Genomic DNA, 22,046 nt, shown 5'->3' with positions numbered 1-22,046 from the left:
ACATAACCCGTGTCATGCCAACAACTGTTTTTAGAATAAATGTGTTTAGTTCCGACGCAAAGACCTTATCAGTGACTCAATATTAACGCCAAAATATGCAATCTTTAATGACTTGACAACAGTATCGTAATTATATCCCTTCTTAATAAGTCTATTCAAAGGTTTTGTAAGTTTATGAGGTGAATACTGACACCTTTGTGCTTTATAAAGAATATTTCCATAAAAAATTGGATGCGAAATACCTGAACGTATAAAAAGTCTGCATGTTGAGCTATATTTACGAATGATGTCTTTATACCGATGATAAAATTTAGTAAATGTTTTGACTAGTTTGTGATATCGAAAACCCTGGTGTAATAATTTTTCAGTAATACATAAATTTCTCTCGTTAAAATCTAAAACATTGTTACATACACGAGCGAATCGTACAAGTTGAGATATATAAACACCGTAAGATGGTGACAATGGAACAGTAATGTCTGCACACTACTGGAAATACGTGAATATATGTATATCCTAAAAATACGCAAAAAAGAATAATGATTGGTTCGCTTCAATTCAAAATCAAAATTTTCTTTTTTTTCTTTTTTGTTATTCTTTCATATCTATAACATCCTAATAATTATTAAAGAAAAATGTATACCATATAGTTTAAGAAGAAAATGAAGAAAATGAAGAAGGACAATGGCTGATACGTCGTGAAATTTTGGTTTATTACTACAATAAGGTAATATATGTTCCTTATTGGAATTTTTGAAACAAGGATTTATTTTTTTGGTTAAATGGAAAATAACCAGGTTTTCATTTTGTTTTGCCACTAGGTGTGAATACTTATTTACTTAACCCAATTTAAATAATTGACTTTAAACTGCCTGTACACTTCTGCTCATTACATATTTATTAAAAAGGAAGACTGATTTTGTTCTGCTAATTAGATTTCCTTAGTCGGGAGAGTGATAAATTGCAAGTAAGTATGACGTTAATGGGAATAGTTGTAACTTCGTAAGGTACACTGTTCAACAAAATTAAAAATTATTTCTCCCTGAAGTGTATATTTAGAGATGGACTTTCGCCATAAAAATTGTAAAGGGCATTTTTTGCATCATAAGTATAAATGTCATCACGTGTACTTTTTGTTTCTCGATGGAATGTTTTTATTACTTCGTGAACAGTTTCGTGTTTAATGGCTGCTGGTTAATCGTTTCTCTCTGTCTTAATCTTTCTCTGTAAAATAGTAAGATATCTAAAGGTCAATCAAAAATCGTTGAATCAGCCTTATGTCTGCAGTATTTGCAAAATCTAGTTTCTTTTAACATTATTTGCTAAAGTTAACATAACAATGATATGGCACTGCACTTATACATACTGTCATTGTTTTATGATATGTTTTATGTATTCTTGTCTTTCGTTTTTGCTGATGTGCTTTGTATGCCTTTTTTGTTTCTTTTTTACATATGACGAGGCTCTGTACGTATACATCCCGTCATTGTGTTATTTTGTCATGACAAAAGTTTGTTAATATATTCGTTCGTTTGTTTTCGGAGTGATGCGACTGTCATACAAGTGAGAGGTTTAGATAGCTTTAACCCCAGGTTTTTTTAGATGTGTTTAACTTTTTATTTTGCCAGTTGATTTATAGGGACTTTCCGTTTTGAATTTTCCTATATATGTTCAGTATATTTGAGATTTAACTTTTTACATAATGTTTGTAAATTCCAACTGTTACTCAACCATTCTTATTCCTCTATTGGTTTATGCAATTCCCTTTGTTTGTGTTTGTTATCTTGATTTGACGTCTTAATCATGTTAATCAATTTGTGAGATTTGAAAATGAGTCAATCAATGTTGACTAAATTTTTCAACAATTCTATAGTGTACTATTTCATAGAAACTTAAATCGATTTTATATTTTCATCAAAGGTTATAGAATGTATGTTTCTTGTAAGATTTTCAGTACGGTTTTTTATAATCCCTTTAACTAAGGTGTCATCATTATATACTATAAGGAATTAAAACTAATCATTTATTCTTATAATTTAATGGGGAAAATTACAAAAAAATATTAAATACATTTAATATGTCTAGAAATTCTTAAAACAACAGTTTTTTGTAAGCTTTACAGAAATATTCTTTGTCATAAAAAGAGTTTATTAGGTTTGTTTTATAATTTATACATATGACTATAGTTTACACGTATCGGGTCAGACCTATATCCAAATTCTGGATGATAATTATCCGAAGTTTGACTAGTTTAGTTCGCTAGATATATAATATAACTGTTGATGTTTTTTTTAATAATATTGTACTGAGACGTTGTAACCATGCAAACATTTGCGATACAAAATTCAAAAGCAATTCACAATTCACGAAAACACAACAGAACATATGGCCTATAGAGACATTAAGAGAAGAAGATCGAAATTCCAATAGTAAAAAACTATATAAAACAACGCCTGCACCAAAAACTACATATTCACTAAAACGAACCACGACTGGGGCGGGTAAGCATAGGTGATTTATTGGTGACTGTTTGCTTGGATATCGTCATCATAAGCATTGACTTAACCACAATGTAGCAAAGAAGTAATTTTAAAAGACAACATATACATCAATAATAGTTATCAAAGGTACAAGGATTATACTAGTAACTTAATACGCCAGATGCGCCTTTCGTCTACATAAGACTCACAGTGACTCTCAGATCTAAAAAGTTCTTAAGACAAACAAGTACAAAGTTGAAGCGCATTTTAGAACCCAAAATTCCATAATGCAGTGCAAAATACGTCTTAGGTAATCTATGCATGAGATAAGAAAAGCGTTAGTATTTAAAAAAAAATCATCCTTTTGTAAACAGGAAATATAAAATGACCACATAATTGGTGTTCATGTCTACATCGAAGTGCTGACTATTGGGCTGGTGGAACCCTCGGGGATGAATCATGATACTAGTAAAAAGAATGACGCCGACAATTGATTTGTCATCTAAAACAGTTGAGCAAAACACAGCTAGGAACAATACGGTGTGGATATAAAATTGGTAAACTGTTTTTGATATCAACTCTATAAATGGGGTGTTATTTTTTTTTTTAAATATTATCATTACATTTTGCTTCGAAAAAAATAAATTTTCAACAATTTTGTTTTTATCTTTCTTGTTTGGCAATTGAATGTATCTTCGAAGATGTCAAATCAGGAAAGATCATTAAATTAATGTATCTTCAAAGATGTCAAATCAGGAAAGATCATTAAATTATGTCACAGCTCACCAAAAGAACATGAGACGATGGTGTATAGCACGCTTATTTCTATTTGTCTGAATTATTCGTAGCAGTCCTTTCCATCAAGTCAACTACTGTGGATTCGTTTATTTTCGTGGGTATCTATTTTTTTGTGGATTCATTGATTTTTTCCATTTCGTGGATATTTAATTTCATTGTTTTGCCAAAGTCTGAATACAAGCCTTTATAACATTTGTATAGTGTTGAACATTTTAATTCGTGGTAATCCACGAAATCCAAGAAAATTGATAACCAACGAATGAAAATGATTTCACAGTATAAGTTATTTCCTCTTCTAACAGCGAACCTGCAATGCTTCTATGTGATAGACAACCAGTTTGTATATTTTATGTTATGTTAAGGTATATATACACCAAAAAAAATCAGTGGTTGTCGTTTGTTTATGTGTTACATATTTGTTTCTCGTTCATTTTTTACATAGATAAGGCTGTTAGTTTTCTCGTTTGAATTGTTTTACATTGTCTTATCGGTGACCTTTATAGCTGACTATACTGTATGAGCTTTGCTCATTGTTGAAAGCCGTACGGTGACCCAAAGTTGTTAATGTCTGTGTCATTTTGGTCTCTTGTGGACAGTTGTCTCATTGGCCACCATACCACATCCTTATTATATATTGTTTGTTTTGCGGTGAACATTAAATAATAAATGTTAACGACTTTACATTAAATCAATGATTGAAAATTATAATCAGCTTCATGGTTAGATGAAATATCAATCAATTTGAAGACATGGACGTGGTTAAATTACTTTCTGTATCACATCTTTGGAAAATATCGTTCCAGTTAAAAAAATATTGAGACAATTGCCCTGTGGGATGTAGTTCCAAAGTACTACTAAATTTAGCATTGAAATACTTTTACGGTGAACTGTTTTTATCACATCTAATTATTGGTTAAATCCAGGCGCTTATGGTCATTACAAAGACTAAAACGACATTCACACCGTTATATAAAAGACACTTGAGAGTTACCAATTAATAGGCTTTGAAAGAATTATTTCCATTCTATCAGATTCTTTTCTGTGAAAATCTTTTACAGCTTTATGTACAATCCTACTTTTTGATTTAAACCCTTTGTGGCACGAACGTTGATAGCTATGTAGTAATCTTCACTACAGTACATTTCATAAAGAAAGGAATGAAAGCATAACAAGAAAAAAGAAACGGATCGAATAACAGCCATTCAAATTCACATTTCATTTTAGTAATAACCATGCAAAATATCATATATTTACGTAATCAAGCGGTTGTCTACAACAAATTATGATACATTGATATACCATATTAACATGTTGAGTGTCACTTTTTGAGCATGAGTTCATTTATATCTTAGACTAGTTTGGGTGCGGTTCGCAATGCTTAATCTTAAAACAAAGATGATGCATATGTACACTTGTATTACATTTCGTATAGAGCTTTTATTTAATCTTTGTCATACACAACATTAAACACCCAAATTGTTGCGTTCTACATACAGCCTAGGTCTAGTAAAAAAAAGCAGGCTATATTTTACAAATGTTTAAATGAAATTGAGGGACAAAATATATCGTACCCCTGTTACATTAATCCAAGATGGCGGACAAACATAGTTTAACCATCACCAGGTTCAACGAAAAGCTATCCTGTCATTTGAAATCATGGCATAATGAATCACTAAAAAAAGAAGATGCATGGCTATGCGAAAACTGCCAAAGATTGTCTACAAATCCAGACTCAAAAATGTTCAGATGCAGACGACACTTGTGTAATAGACGATGAGTATAACATACTAAATAAATTGTACTCAATGCAGTGTGGACCAGGTTAAAACGTAAGCTAAATCGAACCTTACAATTGAAAAGGGATGTAAAAGACAATACAGCCAAGAAGAAATGTGATGTAAATAAAGTTCGAAGAATAGAAAGTTGGGTTAACAATAATCATGAAATCACAGAACATAAAATCTTTAGTTACCTCACTTGTAACTAGTGACAACTCAATGAGAAAAAAAATAACTTGATTTTGTATAGAACTTAGAACAAATTTCAAACGGATTAGATATATGATAGTGTGCGATCTGTGTATGACATTTGGCAGAACTGTGATTTTAACTTAACTGAACACAAACAGAGGAAAATTTGATAGAGACAAGGCTAAGAGTAAAATACAAGGGGACACAACATAATCACATCTAAATTTTAGATTTGATGTCCTGGAAAGGGTTAATAAACTTTAGGCGTCTGCTAAACATACGATTAAATATCTCTCAGTCATGTCAAAGTCTACAGATGGAAAGGAAAAAGACAGAAGAGCCAGGAATATGGACTATTTTAAATATTTTCATTTTGAAAAGAGAACGTGGTTATCAAGTAAATGAGACAACTCTCAACTATACACCAAATAACGAACATTTTAACAACTGTTGGTCATCGTAATCCAGTCATCCAAAATATCGTGAGCCGAAAACCATCAATTGGAAATACAAATTTAAAATTTGGATGAATTCAATCGAGTATTATACCAGGCAATGGACTAAGCGTGAGAAAAAGACGAAGACACTCTTCCCGAATGGATTAAGGCAGTGAGGTCGTTGATACAAATCAGATTTAAGAAACTGAATGGGTCGATCAATGCCCATGCTACGTCAATCTTAAAAGACCCTTATGTTGCAAAACACTTATCCTACATTCATGACAAATATGTTGTTATCCCCGCAGATAAAGCCCCAAACAACATCGTTTTTGTGTGTAAAACTCATTATATTAACTGCTTGATAAACGAATTAGGTATTGACAATTCACTTGTATATAAATGATACAACAGATACAGTTGAGTCGGCCTTTCATCTAGAAATTGACAATAAGGGTAGATTAAAAACAAGACTTTACGACAAAAGAGATGATTTCAGCTTTCCGATTGTGAACTTTCCATTTCTAATAGCAACATCCAGCAGCACCTGTAAATGGTGTATATATATCCCAATTGATACGATATTCCCGTGCTTGCATTTAACCCTTACTGAAAAATCAGCCTCCTGCAAATATTTACTGCAAGTTTGTTACGAACTTGCTGCAGACTTGCAGCAAACACAGAGTTCGTATTTGTGGCGTGTTTGTTGTAAATACGCTGCAGGTCTGCTGCAAACAATTTACCATGCAAATGAGTGTTTGCTGCAGACCTGCTGCAAACATCTATATGCAAATGAGAGTTTGCTGTAGATCTGCTGCAAACATATTCATGCAAATTAATCTTTCTTCTGAGGGTATGTTGCAGACCTGTTGTGTGTTTGCTGCAGACATGCGGCAAACATTTTTATTCAAATCAATTTTTCTTCTGCGTGTTTGCTGCAAACTTGCAGGAACTACATATTTCATACAATTAACAAATGTCATATTTTATGTTGAGTATACACATCATATTATCTATATTACATATCAAATTCTGAAAAAAAAATAATACGTTACATCCATACATACAATGATTTAGTTACTTTATCATTTGAAAAATTATCATAGCATAAGTTTTTTCCTTTAAATAAGTTAAATAAATTCCAAGTACGTTCGCAATTAAATGAATTGCATGCAGGAATCTGAAATAAAAAAGGGTTCTTTTAAATTTATTTTGTTCATTTATTTACAGCTAGTTAGATTAATATTGTCACACAATTCAACTAGACTTACAACAAAATATTTAGTAAGTTATTATCTCTAAGTGTATGAGGGAGTCCTGTATATTGCATGGTTATACATACATGCATTGAAAATGCATGTTTAACCTTGATGCATATATATGTGGAGGTAATGGATTTCATAGGTTTATTATCTATTATGAATTGGTCCTTACAAATAATGTCTTTGAAAACTAATCTGTCTATTTCCAAACTATATATTGCTTCCCTGAACACTAATATATATATGATGACAAAAACATCCCAAACATTTTCAAATTTCAAATCTTTATCTTGCAGGAAGTTTCCAATAGGCATGCTCAGTTGTTTTATGTTGTTTCTTGCAATGTTCTGGCAAACATATAAAATTGCAATTGCAACCTTACTGCAAACATATTTGTTTCTGCAAACTTGCCGCAGCTTAATTGCAGCAAAAAGCTGCAAACATCTGCAAACATTATTCAAAGGGTTCCTGCAAGCTTCCTGTTTTCAGCAGACTTGCAGCAAGTTTGCAGTAGATCGGCTGCAAACATTTCAGTTCTGTAAGGGGAATTCCTATCATAATTTTCTTGATAGAGGGTTGTTGCTCACAAGGAAGCTATTAAATCCAAAGAGTTCCAATTGGTGAAGTTGAAATCATCTCTTCGTACATTTTACGAACGCCATCACGAGTTGGTTGACCGTTATGGAATAACCGTTTCACAAATGATATCGGATATATATGTTCCTCACGTCGTAACTACAATCCCCTTCCCTTTCATGAATGAGACCTACCGAATTAGACTATTTACCGGATTTGTTATCTCATAAGCAATACGACTAGTGCCACATGTGGAGCAGGATCTGCTTACCCTTCCGGAGCACCTGATATCACCCCTAGTTTTTTGGTGGGGTTCGTGTTGTTTATTCTTTATTTTTCTATGTTGTGTCATGTGTACTATTGTTTGTCTGTTTGTTCTTTTCATTTTTAGCCTTGGCGTTGTCAGTTTATTTTCGATTTATGAGTTTGACTGTCCTCTGGTATCTTTCGTCTCCCTTTTAAGAAGAGAACGTTCTTTGTTGGAAAGACCCAAATATAAGATTGGAATATTATAAGCTATGCAATCAAGTATGCATGAATAAATGATTAAATATTTTATTGCAGAGTTAAACATAATGCGCGCGCTATTATTAAATAACATTGCATATAAAGTGACTGAGAAAAGACTATAACTAATAATTTGGATAGGGAACTTCCAGCAACCGATATAATAGTGACAAACATGACAAAGATGGTGTAGAGACTCTTTGATAAAGTGTCCTTGTGTCGGTTCAATTAATATAATTTTGTAAAAGTTTGAATAATGTTAGTACTTTTACCATTTTAATTGTCAAATGATGAATTCAATCACACCTTCTTCTTTGGAATTAGTTGTAGTATTTGTGTTCTTCCAGCAGCGGGATTTAACCCCATCTCAGACCCATACTGATGGACACAGTCCGGGTGATCTGAAATATGTTAAATCGTTTGCTTTCTCCAGACTCATCATATTATGTTATTTTCAATGAAAATGAAGAATGTATCGAATACATAAATAACTCTTCATTGTGAAAACGCTATTCGATGATGAGAATTTATAATTTGATTGTAAATCCTTATATAAGCTATTCTTGGCCTGAAATTATTTGTACTGTGATAACTTTATTTCAATTGCTGATATGATTTGGTTCATTTTAACATCTCTGTCCTTAGAGACGATTTCCCGTGATTTCTATCTCTTTAAGACAATATAAAGAGATTATAGTAATCCTGTGCCAGTCATCTGATGTAATGGTCGTCAAGGAAGTTTGAAGTTATGTGAAATGTAAACCAATCAAATTACTGATTGTTAAAAGTACTACTGACAGACAAACTTTCCTTCATATATTTAAATGCACATGATAGATGAAAAAAGTAAACCATTTGCAAATACTTTTTTGTTGTATTGAAGAATGCAAAACTATTTATTAGGCAATTTATTGTTTACATTCAATTTTATGCGTTCGACATTTTTACTTTATATATACTATATACATTTTAATAAAGATGGAACGCGCGTCTGGCTCAAAAATAAAATTCTAATCGACTAAGATTGATCGTAGGTATATTGCATTGTTCATAATTATGACTTTGGGTCAATCCTAGTTGTCAGTTTTGTGTGAAACCGACTTTACACTGCTTTACAAACAAACGGACCCTCGATTTCCGAGTGGTCTAAGAAGTCAAACTGTCAACGTATATGTGTTCCTCCTAAAGGATGCCGCATCTAGTCCTCTACAAACTATGTTAAAACAATTTCAAAATTAATGTTGTAACAAATATGCTATCAAGTCAGGAGCCTGTAATTCAGTGGTTGTCGTTTGTTTATGTGTTACATATTTGTTTTTCGTTCATTTTTTTTACATTTACCATATTCCATTTATACAGTTACCGTTAGGAACATATGCATGGTCATTCAAACGCTTAAAAACAAACACATACAAAAGAGAAGAACATTTAAGCAATCCATATTTGAACGAGATTGTGAGCAACTAAAGGTAACCGTACGGTCTCAAACAATTTACAAACCCCATAGCGTTATTGGACTTTAAACCCATGTCAAATATTATTATACAACTCCAAACTGAGACAAATATATCACATACCAGTATCAACTCAGATGCAGACATTGCTCACAATCTGATTCTCGTTCAAATATGGATTGCTTAAATGTTCTTCTCTCTTGTATGTGATTGTTTGTAAGCGTTTGAATGACCATGGGCATGACATTTTATAAACTCATCACGACGTGCTTATTTTGTAAATTATTGACATTGAGTATACTAGTATTGTATTAACGGTGTCATTCAGGAATGGTTTGAAACCTTTTGGTAATTAGTATGATGACCCAGGAATCTGAAATTAGATGTCTAAATATATTTTTTAGTCTAGAATTATATGTTGTTTCTAACATGTCTAATATTTAATTGTTATGAAATATATATATTACAACAAAATCACTTTGAACTGATTTTCATATCAAAATGAAAAGAACAGTGAGAGAGTCTTTTATAACAAAATTCTAGAAACGATATTTGGAAAAAGAAACATAATAGTAGGAAAAGGTTTCACCGTCTCTGCAATTACCGCCCTAGAGAAATACAATATTAAGAAACAAATCCATACGTCTTTTTCTGTGTCCGACACTAAAAGCGATGTACATAGCCAGTGTCTGACTTCGCTTCTAAACCGCAGTGATATATGATGTCTTGTCATGCATAGTTTTTGCTATTCAGTCATGCGGGGAGCATTATACTGATGCGTGTTGTATCTTTTGTTTTATTGTTATGCCAAAGAAATAATTATTGTATTGAAATTCAAAATTCGAATAAATGCTGGTCTTTTTTTTATATAAGAAAACTTTAAGATAATTAATTTGAGTGTAATAGTGAAATAATTATTCGATTTTAGCAGACAGTGTGGTTCAATAACTATTTTGTCATAATAAAGCTAAGAAACATTGATGATGATTTTTTCACTTGCAAGTGAATAATTCGACCTTTTGAATCCGTATTCCTTTTAACCTCTCTTAGTTAGCGATGATTCAGCGATGGATACTGCATGAATTGTGGATGTAAAATTTTTAAAGGAACAGAATGTCAGCATTGAAAGTGAAAAAAAGGTAAATCATTTGTGATTGACTGATTCGATCAAGTCGGATTTGTATAGTACAAATCAGTTGATTCGGTCCACAAAAAAAAGCATTCTTATACAGGTAAAAACGATGATAAACATGGATCCAGGATTTTGGAAAGGGGGGCGAAATTTTTTTTTAAAAATTGGGACCCTTTTGGGGCAAAAAAAACATAAAAAATAAGTGTAATATGCACTATTTAAACGGTTCCTTGTGTGGGGGCATGTATATTTTATAGTTGCTGTAAAGGGTTGGACATTTTTTATGCTGACGTATTCTCCCTATTTAAAATTGTCCATCATAAAATGATAGTATTGATCTAAACTTATGCACTGATATATTTGATGTAGGACTTGTCAGTGAAAAATAGACATGGAAATTTACAATACGACCGACACGAGTTTAAAAAAAGACAAAAAAACAGTTTTTATCAAAATATTTGATTAATTATGTTTCACCCAACATAACTAAGGGAACCGAAGCGAGGGGTTCCAAATCCACCAAAGACTACGAAAGTGTCTGAAATGACAACAAAGTTATGAATGACGGTCGACAAATGGAAACATAAAAGTCACACCCGCCAGGCAGGTTACAGTCTGGTCTTGAAAAAAGTATTCAATATATATTAAAGTCCGGCCGGAAACAGACATTCCGGTCAAATATGCAAACCCCGGCCACAAAAATACGTGGACAAGACTATTGTTTTCAATCCAGATACGGCCAGAATTTTTGTTTAAGACAAGAATCAGAGTATTTTTTTTCTCTCAAATATTTCAGACTGCCTCCTCAAATCAAAAGCTTCGTACCTGAGACTTGAAATCTTTTTAGAGCTAATACTGACTGGGGATCATTATTCAGCTATGTTATTTAAAAAAGGCTGGGGTGTTTGGGGTTAAACATGTTTTCGTAGGTAAATGATATTGTGGAACTTTTTTTCATGAGAGTATAATAGTCTATAAAGTATTTACTATTACTTTCTTTTTGGTGGAATAGTGAAACAGAAGTCAATACGTTCTTGTTCAATCCTGTATCGCTATGAAGGTTTCCTGTTTATCATGACCCACAGCCTAAGCAATGTGTACTACTGTAATTTGAATTTCAAAATGACCGAGTGACGTTTTTTTCAACGCACTGGTCAACTCCACTATAGCAAATCACATCACTTTGAAAGTCCGCAGTAAAGTACCAGCGAAAAATATCTTTATAAGGAAGAATTGTCGTATACAAATTAAATACTCGGGATATGGCAAAGTTCAAGAAGTCTAGTTTGATAAATCATTTTACAAAAAAAAAAAAAGTTGTTTTCTTTTAAGCTAATTATAAGGCCGGGCTCAGACGGATGGCTTGATTCAATGCATTTTTTTTTTACTCTATCCAACATGTCCTTTTATCTCTGGCATTCCAGATTTCATTGCCATTTTAAAAGTATACAACTTCGCAGAGTCTGTCTCATGTCTTTTTTTAATTACGTCTCTACATGTACATTTGGTTAACTTTTCGTTGAAAGCTAAGCAGACAACCATCAATCAGGTTTCTTTTCCGGATATTTTTCATAGTTGTGCCGTTTTTGCGTCTGCTTCCGGAAACACCTTGATCACGTGACTCAGGTGAAAAAAAGAAAACAATAACACGTTTAGCAGTTCAAACACGGATCTTAATTTCGATTACAAATACATGTTTTAAATGGGTTCTAAAGACAAAGATCATGAAGAAATTGAACTGAACGGTAATATATTTACCATCTATGTCATAATGAATTAATTAGCGAAACACTCGGCCAGTACAAATAAAGTCAAATTATGAGAATCAAAAACGAAACCTGGGATTTCTATAACGGCTAAAAACAATTATGAGTATAAAAGGTTTGGTAATGTTGGCGGCCACTATGCTCCTACATCAGTACAATAATTTAAAATATCAGATGTATGTACCATGTCAAATTAAATCATAGGCAGATCCAAAAAGGGGGGGGGGTGATAATATAGGGAGTCACTGAAGCAAGACTGGAGCCCCCTCCCCCCTTTTATGAAAAGTTCTGGATCCGCCACTGTAAATTATTAACAGTCTAAGCGATTGTGTCACTGGTACAGGATTTAATATTTAGTCCTTTATAAAAATAAGGGGGGAGCTGACCTACATGTAGACAAAGTTTGGAGCAGAACAGTTAATTTATAACAAATCGGTCATTACCTAAATGAAACTCAAGATAGGGAGCTCTGTCATAAAAGTGCCTTCCTCTGAGACAAATTTTAAAAGTGGAATTCAATAAAACTGACAATTTTCAAATGCTATCAGCAAAAATATGACTGAGCACTTTATTCCTGATCAACTTGGAACTGGTATTACTCCTAAACAATAATTGGGATTAAAACAGGTTTAAAAGCTATGTCAGTAATTAATATTTCATTTATATTGAAAAAGTTGATCATAAGCAACCCTAGCTGCGGAACCGTAGCTCTTAGGTCCTTATGTTGTTTGTAAAATTAAATATGCTTCATTGGCAATCATACCACATCTTCTTTTTTATATTCAAACAATCGGAATCAGATGAAGAAGTAATCTAACTAAGCAATAAGGTCTCCAATGTAATTGAATATGAAGGGCATGCTCTTAGAAGGTCGTAGCTACATGTATCAGACATGTTGTATTATTGTTTATAAAATGAAAAAAACACATTTTCGTTGCTATATAAGGCTAGGTTTTAGGTAGTGGTGGCGTCGTCCTATACATGTATACATGTATAAGCAGCAACAATTAGTAACAGTTTCTAAGTTTGTTTTCTTAAACATCGATAAGTTTTTCAAAATTTTTTGGAATTTATAAATTTTGGACAAAGCTATAGTTACAAAAATGTACATGTAAGTTATAAATTTTCAAATTCTCACTGAGACTGGGACTTTAAAATTGATAATTAAACTATCTCTATTGGATAAATCTGATAATCCACTGGTTTCAAAGTAAAATTGTATGTGAAGATTGGTAACAAATGAGTCATATCACACAGCTATAAGACAATTCTTAACATTTTTTAAAAGTATGTACAATTTATAGTGGGTACTGGGTACAATACATTGTACATGTATATAGTCCTATATACATGTATTGTAACCATTATTTTCTGAATGTATATGATAATGTTCATTATATTAAACAGATTTCAATCACACTTCCTCTGTTAAGTTTATATCTATTATTTTTGACTATGTGTAAAGGAAATGAAGCTTGTAACAATTGCAGTCAAATTATCACTCATAAAACATACTTTTATTTCCTATTCATACAGTAAATGTATATTTCCTGAATTCAATTGTTCATTTATAAAAAATGAACTCCATGAACTATTTTATAAATGACCTTTTAAAGATTTAAATTCTTTTCTGAATATGGACCATAATTTGGTATTCGGCCTTTGGTTTCTTTTTGTATCCTTTTTTATAAGTTCTAAAATTTTAACTTTTATTTTGTGGGTTGTGTTGGTGTTAGGATAGTATGAATGGAACAATTGAGTTTTTCGAGAAAAAATTAATACATTTTGATTCACCGTTTACGTGACATGAAACCAAACAGGAAACCAATCTTTATTTTCTTTATTTTGCACAATATAATTCAAAAGGCATAAATAAACACCATTTCTAGTGTTACTTGCTTCATGTTAATAGTTAAAATCTATTTTCAATGTTATATTAAAGGTTTTTTTAAACCTGACAGGAAACCATAAGAAACCGAAAGCATTTTTTTAATTTTATTTTATTGCAAAATCTGCTTAAAATAATCTGAACAGTATACTTTTTCTTAAAATCCATCTTAAATGTAACAGTATTATAAAACTCCTAAATATGTGCTTGTTTTGAAAACAATTAGTACAATTAGTACAATTTATTCAGAATTTTCCATATTTTCTCCATTGATACAGGATACCATAATCGTTGTATCTTGATGTTTAAGCAAACAAAAATGTATTTATATTTGGTTTTGATATTCCAGTTATATACAATTTATTCCAAATCATTGGCAATGTAACATTCTTTAAATCCAGTAAAGAAAAAAACTTTTAACTTGGAATTAAAATCTTTAAAATAGGCACAATGTAAAACTTGTGACCTGTACACTATCTACATGGTTTCCACATTTTAACCTACTTTAGTGGGCTAAAATCAATAAAGTACTTCCTTTCAAGTCATGCATGGTAAAAGTTTACTTCTCCTTTGACAAGTTTATTGCGTTTCTGATAAGTGTTTGCAGAACATGAATAAAAAATATTAATTAAAAACTGTGACAGGATTCCAACTTTGTACATTCTAAGTGTAACGGTATATTAACATGTATTTGTTATTAAATTATATTTATTCACCTAAAATATCCAGTAATATTTACTGCTGAAGTTAAATCAATCCAACGAGCATTGGTGCAATGATAAGAGACGTAATTTCGATTGATTTTTCCAAGGACTCTTCACGTCATTATCGGGAAACGAAGTGTGTTCTAACGTCGGTCAAATATGAAATCGATTTTGTCAAGTAATTGGGCATTTATTTTCACACAGGATCGTATGTAACATTATGCACATAGGAAAAATAACAGACCACCGGCGCAATCTCTTTGACAATTGTATTTTCCTCTTTTAAACAAGACGAAACAAGTCTACAGATTATGTTTGCTAACATCCCGTTGGAAACAAAAACAATGTTTAGACCTAGTATTTCGTACATCCGGCCGTAATGGCGTTATCACATGTTAGTCACGGGTTTCACGTATGACCGGAAATGGTTAGAACTTAAGGACAAAAACAATTTTAATAAATAACTGGACTTCTGTTTCGTGAGAAATGTAACGCATAACCACAACGTAATTTTCTTACTTAATTATTACGAAGATCAAAACAAGAATATTAATCATCTAGGATCTACCTGTTTGTATATCTCGCGAGAGTTCATATTTGCATATTGTTTTTAAGAATTCTATTACAACAAAGCAGATTACATCATCTAAAAATTGCGTTATGAAATGGGACACAAAAATCACGCCACTGTTTTTACATCTGCTACATAAATACTTATAGTTCTCGGCATTTTCTTCTCACTATTCTTATTGGTCGATGTTCTTTGTTATTTGAAAACAAAAGTTACGAATTTGACGGTGACGATTATCTATAAATCAGTCAGCGTTATGCTCTTCGGAAGCAATAAGTAACGCGAGAAACGACGCAAAAATACGGTTATAGAATCTTTGAAATTGTATATTTTAAATTTTTTTCTAGGGAAGAGTAGCATACACTTGTATGTTGATAAAAATAATGGCATCTTTAGATGTAGTTACAACTTTTCTTACAGTAATTCACATTTTATCACTTTTCTATAGTTATAGGAAACGGAGCCCAATAGCAAATTATGGTCCATATTTCTTGTAAGGGTTTTAAATTTTAGTGATTTGCTCTCTTTGAAAAAACAAAGCTTGCAGTATGGTTATTGCAGTCAAATTTTAATTATTAAGCAAAAAATTTAGATTCTTATATAAATTGAATAAGTAGTTGTGATTGAGATAGTTTTCTTTACTGCGTTTTGAATATTTTTACACCGATACAGCCAAGTGTATTATTAAAATAAATTCAAAAACAAGAGTTACTTCCCATGTATATGTGTATAAACAATAAAATTTATAACATTGTTTTGAAATCAAACTGTAAAATTCTTTCAATGTTGTGGAGTACTTTACATTGTACTCACTTATACTTTCAGTGTTTGTCCAACAAAATATCGACTTTTTTATAGTGTCATTCAACAGTAATAAATTAATTTGTATAATACAAATTTAAAATGGTCATAAATAAAGTAAAGTGTGCTGATTCATATAACTAATAAGTTATCACTTAAATTTCAAAATGAATTTATTAAGCAAAGTTTTCTCAGGAAGATTCATAATCATTGCATTTGCACATTATAAACAAATAACAAAAACAAGGATTTTCTCTTGAATATATTGTTATACAAAGTAATAATCAAAAATTTGTAATCCTCTCTTTACATGCTATATATATATATATGATATTTGTCACAGTGGAGGCCATTCCTTAATTATTAGTCGTGATACGTCATAAATGATTTATTGAAACAAACAGGATGTTGTGAAATATAAATAATAATAATATATAGTATATATATATATACATGTATATAACAATAACATCTCCATGCCTTATATATCATGTACTGTAGTACACCGCTATATTAAAACTGATGAGGAAAGGTAACACACAGCCACTGAAAGCTTTATTATTGTAGAGCCCAGGTTGTCATGTGGTCTAGCGGGATGGCTGCAGTGCAGGTGATTTGGTGTCACGATATCACAGTAGCATGGGTTTCGAATCCTGGCGAGGGAAGAACAAAAAATTTGCAAAAGCAAATTTACAGATCTAACATTGTTGGGTTGATGTTTAGACGAGTTGTATATATATATATATATATATATGTATAATAAATTGATATAATAATCAAATAAAATAATTGCCATAAAAATCAAAAACATGATCTGTGACACACATAACATATATTATAGGATTAAACACATTTTTTCTAGAGGTTATTGATGTGTAAACCGGGGCGGTTAACTCACAAACTGAATAAAAGTCCGAAGAAGCTTAAATCAGGCAATCTAAAACCAAATCATAAAAGGTACTGTCACACAGTTGTCAAAAGCAATACAAAACAAAACAATGGAAAAAAGAAATTAAGACAACAAAATGACTAAAAAACAAGAAAAGAAAAAAGATAACATTATACATGTTATATAGCCAAAAGAAAGAAAAAAAACATCAGAAAAACAACAGTTCACAAAATACTAAAAATCAATACACCCCCCACCAAAAACCTGACGGTGACCGTAATTGCTCTGGTAGGGACATGTTGATCTGGCTCTTCTTTTTAAAGCCGTCTTCTTGCTTAAAATCCTATAAGCATATATAAGATGTATAAACTTTTAAGTTGTGTTTGTTTGTACTATGACAGTTCAATAATATCTTGTATAATGACATGTTCATTTTATGACATTCATTAATTGTGTGTAATTTCTTTCAGCTGTTTATGGTTGTGTTAACTGTTAAATATGGCACAGAGAAATGACCTATCAGGATCAACCCCAAGCAGCCAATCTTACACAATGTATTGTTGAAATCTTTCTATTCAAGTGAAGATTAACATATTTATCATACATGTCATATTTATCGTATCGTATCCTTCTTTTTCAGGTAAACGTACAAAACATAATGAAAACTTCAAAGGTCCCATTGAAAACAGGTAAGTACAAAACCAGGTACATGTAAATCATTGTTATGAAGCAGATATATATATGTATATGTATATATATAAACAACTCGTCTAAACATCAACCCAACAATGTTAGATCTATAAATTTGCTTTCGCAAATTTTTTGTTCTTCCCTCACTGGGATTTGAACCCATGCTACTGAGATATCGTGACACCAAATATATATATATATTATATTGTGAACTGTGCATGGATACTTGATTATAATATATATAGATGTTAAGCTACGAACAAGTGTAATATTGAGTTGATGGACAGATAAAAATACAATGAGAAAAAACAAACAAACAAAAAAATGGAAAATATTATATAAACTGCAAACTAAGAAGCACCTTCCACACAATATAACCTCAAAATAAATCCATGAAAATTGACAAATTTATGTTTGTTTCTAGAACATGTAGAAAAGAAACATGAAGCCTGTGTGTTGCCAAAAGATCTTTAAACATATAATGTTTGTATCAACATTTAACATGTCTGACTTGAATATTTAATAAATAAATATTTTTACAATAAAAAGTTCTATTTCACTTTCTTACATATAAAAAAGAAGATGTGGTATGATCACCAATGAGACAACTCTCCACAAGAGACCAAAATGACACTGTGACAGTACTTACAACATATTACTCTTATCATGCATAGAAAAATGTCCACTTTCGTATAGATCAAAATAAAACTATGTATTGTTGTCTCTGATTGAATACTGGTGTTCTGTAATGCTTCATTGAGAATTTCTTTGAGCAATAACCCTAGGGTTTCCAACCTATAAAGTTTTGTCACAAATTGTCTTTATATAATATAACTCATGGCGATCAAGTATCGACACATTGTATAGAAAGTTGTTAAAAATTTAATACAGTATATTTTCTTGAAGTCTTTTGCTGTTATAAACAAAAATGATAGATGAATAGTTGTCTCTTTAATTCATGTAGATGTACAAAGAATTATTGCAAATGGAATTAAAGTACTGCTGATTTCATGACTCTAAGAATATGTATAGTATAAGTTCATGCTGATTTCATGATCCTTTAAATTTGTATACAATAATGTAGAAATAAAACTTCTATTTGCAGGTCTTGTACAGATATCATATGTTGTTTGTTATTTTTGGTCTTCATCTTAGGACTTATAGCTGTGTCTATATTAGGTATGTATTTTATGTATATATATATAAATATATATATAAACGAGTCTAAATTGAAAACTACGTTCAAACCTATGACTGCGTTGGATAAAAACCGCAATTTTTATACGTGTGCATGTCAAACAAATTTCGTTGTAGAAGGGTCTAAAAACAGCACAAACAACATTTTCCAAAAGACCAAAAGCGTGAAAAAGTATATTTAAACAAAACGCATTTGACTAACAGGTCGAACAACTGATGTTCTTTAACCCTGCTGACTGCCATTGACGATTGCCAAATAAAATTGATCACAAGATGTCAATATAAATTTAATACGTCACAGAAAGAAAAATTTTTTTTTTTGTTAACTTGTGGACAGGATGTTGTGCCACAAACATTCGGTGTCAATATTTCTTTAGTACACCATATCCGGATTTCGACAATAAATGTCTCTTCAGTGATGTTAGGGATCGAAACGGTATTTGGAAGGCCATATAAAAAGTACCCTCATTTTTTAGAGAAAGTACCCTCATTTTTAGATTAACTCTTGAATTTTAAGTGTCAATTATAGGATGAACGGATCATATAAACCGGAGGGAAAATATGATACATGCCCAAACAAAAAATATAAACGAGTCTAAATTGAAAACTACGTTCAAACCTATGACTGCGTTGGATAAAAACCGCAATTTTTATACGTGTGCATGTCAAACAAATTTCGTTGTAGAAGGGTCTAAAAACAGCACAAACAACATTTTCCAAAAGACCAAAAGCGTGAAAAAGTATATTGTAACAAAACGCATTTGACTAACAGGTCGAACAACTGATGTTCTTTAACCCTGCTGACTGCCATTGACGATTGCCAAATAAAATATATATATACGAGTCTAAATTGAAAACTACGTTCAAACCTATGACTGCGTTGGATAAAAACTGCAATTTTTATACGTGTGCATGTCAAACAAATTTCGTTGCAGAAGGGTCTAAAAACAGCACAAACAACATTTTCCAAAAGAGTGAAAGAGTATATTTAAACAAAACGCATTTGACTAACAGGTCGAACAACTGATGTTCTTTAACCCTGCTGACTGCCATTGGCGATTGCCAAATAAAATTGATCACAGGTTGTAACAAAATGGATCTTATTATAAATTTAATACGTCACAGAAAAAAAAATTGTTAACTTGTGGACAGGATGTTGTGCCACAAACATTCGGTGTCAATATTTCTTTAGTACACCATATCCGGATTTCGACAATAAATGTCTCTTCAGTGATGTTAGGGATCGAAACGGTATTTGGAAGGCCATATAAAAAGCACCCTCATTTTTAGAGAAAGTACCCTCATTTTTAGATTAACTCTTGAATTTTAAGAGTCAATATATAGGATGAACGGATCATATAAACCGGAGGGAAAATATGATACATGCCCAAACAAAAAATATAAACGAGTCTAAATTGAAAACTACGTTCAAACCTATGACTGCGTTGGATAAAAACCGCAATTTTTATACGTGTGCATGTCAAACAAATTTCGTTGCAGAAGGGTCTAAAAACAGCACAAACAACATTTTCCAAAAGAGTGAAAGAGTATATTTAAACAAAACGCATTTGACTAACAGGTCGAACAACTGATGTTCTTTAACCCTGCTGACTGCCATTGGCGATTGCCAAATAAAATTGATCACAGGTTGTAACAAAATGGATCTTATTATAAATTTAATACGTCACAGAAAAAAAAATTGTTAACTTGTGGACAGGATGTTGTGCCACAAACATTCGGTGTCAATATTTCTTTAGTACACCATATCCGGATTTCGACAATAAATGTCTCTTCAGTGATGTTAGGGATCGAAACGGTATTTGGAAGGCCATATAAAAAGCACCCTCATTTTTAGAGAAAGTACCCTCATTTTTAGATTAACTCTTGAATTTTAAGAGTCAATATATAGGATGAACGGATCATATAAACCGGAGGGAAAATATGATACATGCCCAAACAAAAAATATAAACGAGTCTAAATTGAAAACTACGTTCAAACCTATGACTGCGTTGGATAAAAACCGCAATTTTTATACGTGTGCATGTCAAACAAATTTCGTTGCAGAAGGGTCTAAAAACAGCACAAACAACATTTTCCAAAAGAGTGAAAGAGTATATTTAAACAAAACGCATTTGACTAACAGGTCGAACAACTGATGTTCTTTAACCCTGCTGACTGCCATTGGCGATTGCCAAATAAAATTGATCACAGGTTGTAACAAAATGGATCTTATTATAAATTTAATACGTCACAGAAAAAAAAATTGTTAACTTGTGGACAGGATGTTGTGCCACAAACATTCGGTGTCAATATTTCTTTAGTACACCATATCCGGATTTCGACAATAAATGTCTCTTCAGTGATGTTAGGGATCGAAACGGTATTTGGAAGGCCATATAAAAAGCACCCTCATTTTTAGAGAAAGTACCCTCATTTTTAGATTAACTCTTGAATTTTAAGAGTCAATATATAGGATGAACGGATCATATAAACCGGAGGGAAAATATGATACATGCCCAAACAAAATATATATATATATATAACTTTAGATTTTTATCAAGCCTGCGACTTTTGTTACAGAAAGCTTGACATAGGGATAGTGATCTGGTGGCGGCTGTGGTGGCGTTTGCTAACTTGTTAAAAAGCTTTAATATTTTAGAAGGTGGAAGACCTGGATGCGTCATACTTTTTATATGGATGCCTCATGTTATGAAGTTTCAATCAGTCACATGTCCAATGTCCTTGACCTCTTTTTAATGGTTCAGTGACTACTGGAAAAAAGAAAAATAAAATTGTAATGTTCAATTCTCTCTTATTATAAGTAAAAGGATAACTATATTTGGTATACAATGTATGCGTACCTTGCACGCTCCTCATGCCTGTCAAATAGTTTTCATTTGACCTTGACCTCATTTCAATGGTC

At 31.8% G+C, this 22,046-nt stretch overlaps 1 protein-coding gene across 1 annotated transcript in view; it reads left to right on the top strand.

The window, feature by feature from the left end:
* Nucleotides 1-12,227: 12,227 nt before the first annotated feature.
* Nucleotides 12,228-22,046, top strand: part of LOC134708381 (choline transporter-like protein 2) — a 45,617-nt gene continuing 35,798 nt past the window's right edge. Inside the window, exons 1-3 of the mRNA XM_063568868.1 lie at nucleotides 12,228-12,361; nucleotides 17,876-17,924; nucleotides 19,031-19,104. Of these exons, the coding sequence (XP_063424938.1) occupies nucleotides 12,319-12,361; nucleotides 17,876-17,924; nucleotides 19,031-19,104 (166 nt within the window). The 5' untranslated portion in view covers nucleotides 12,228-12,318. The remainder of the gene's footprint in view (nucleotides 12,362-17,875; nucleotides 17,925-19,030; nucleotides 19,105-22,046) is intronic.

This window comes from Mytilus trossulus, chromosome 2, assembly GCF_036588685.1.
Source record: "Mytilus trossulus isolate FHL-02 chromosome 2, PNRI_Mtr1.1.1.hap1, whole genome shotgun sequence".
In the NCBI taxonomy this organism is placed as follows: domain Eukaryota; kingdom Metazoa; phylum Mollusca; class Bivalvia; order Mytilida; family Mytilidae; genus Mytilus; species Mytilus trossulus.
This window is presented reverse-complemented; position numbering and strand designations above follow the sequence as displayed.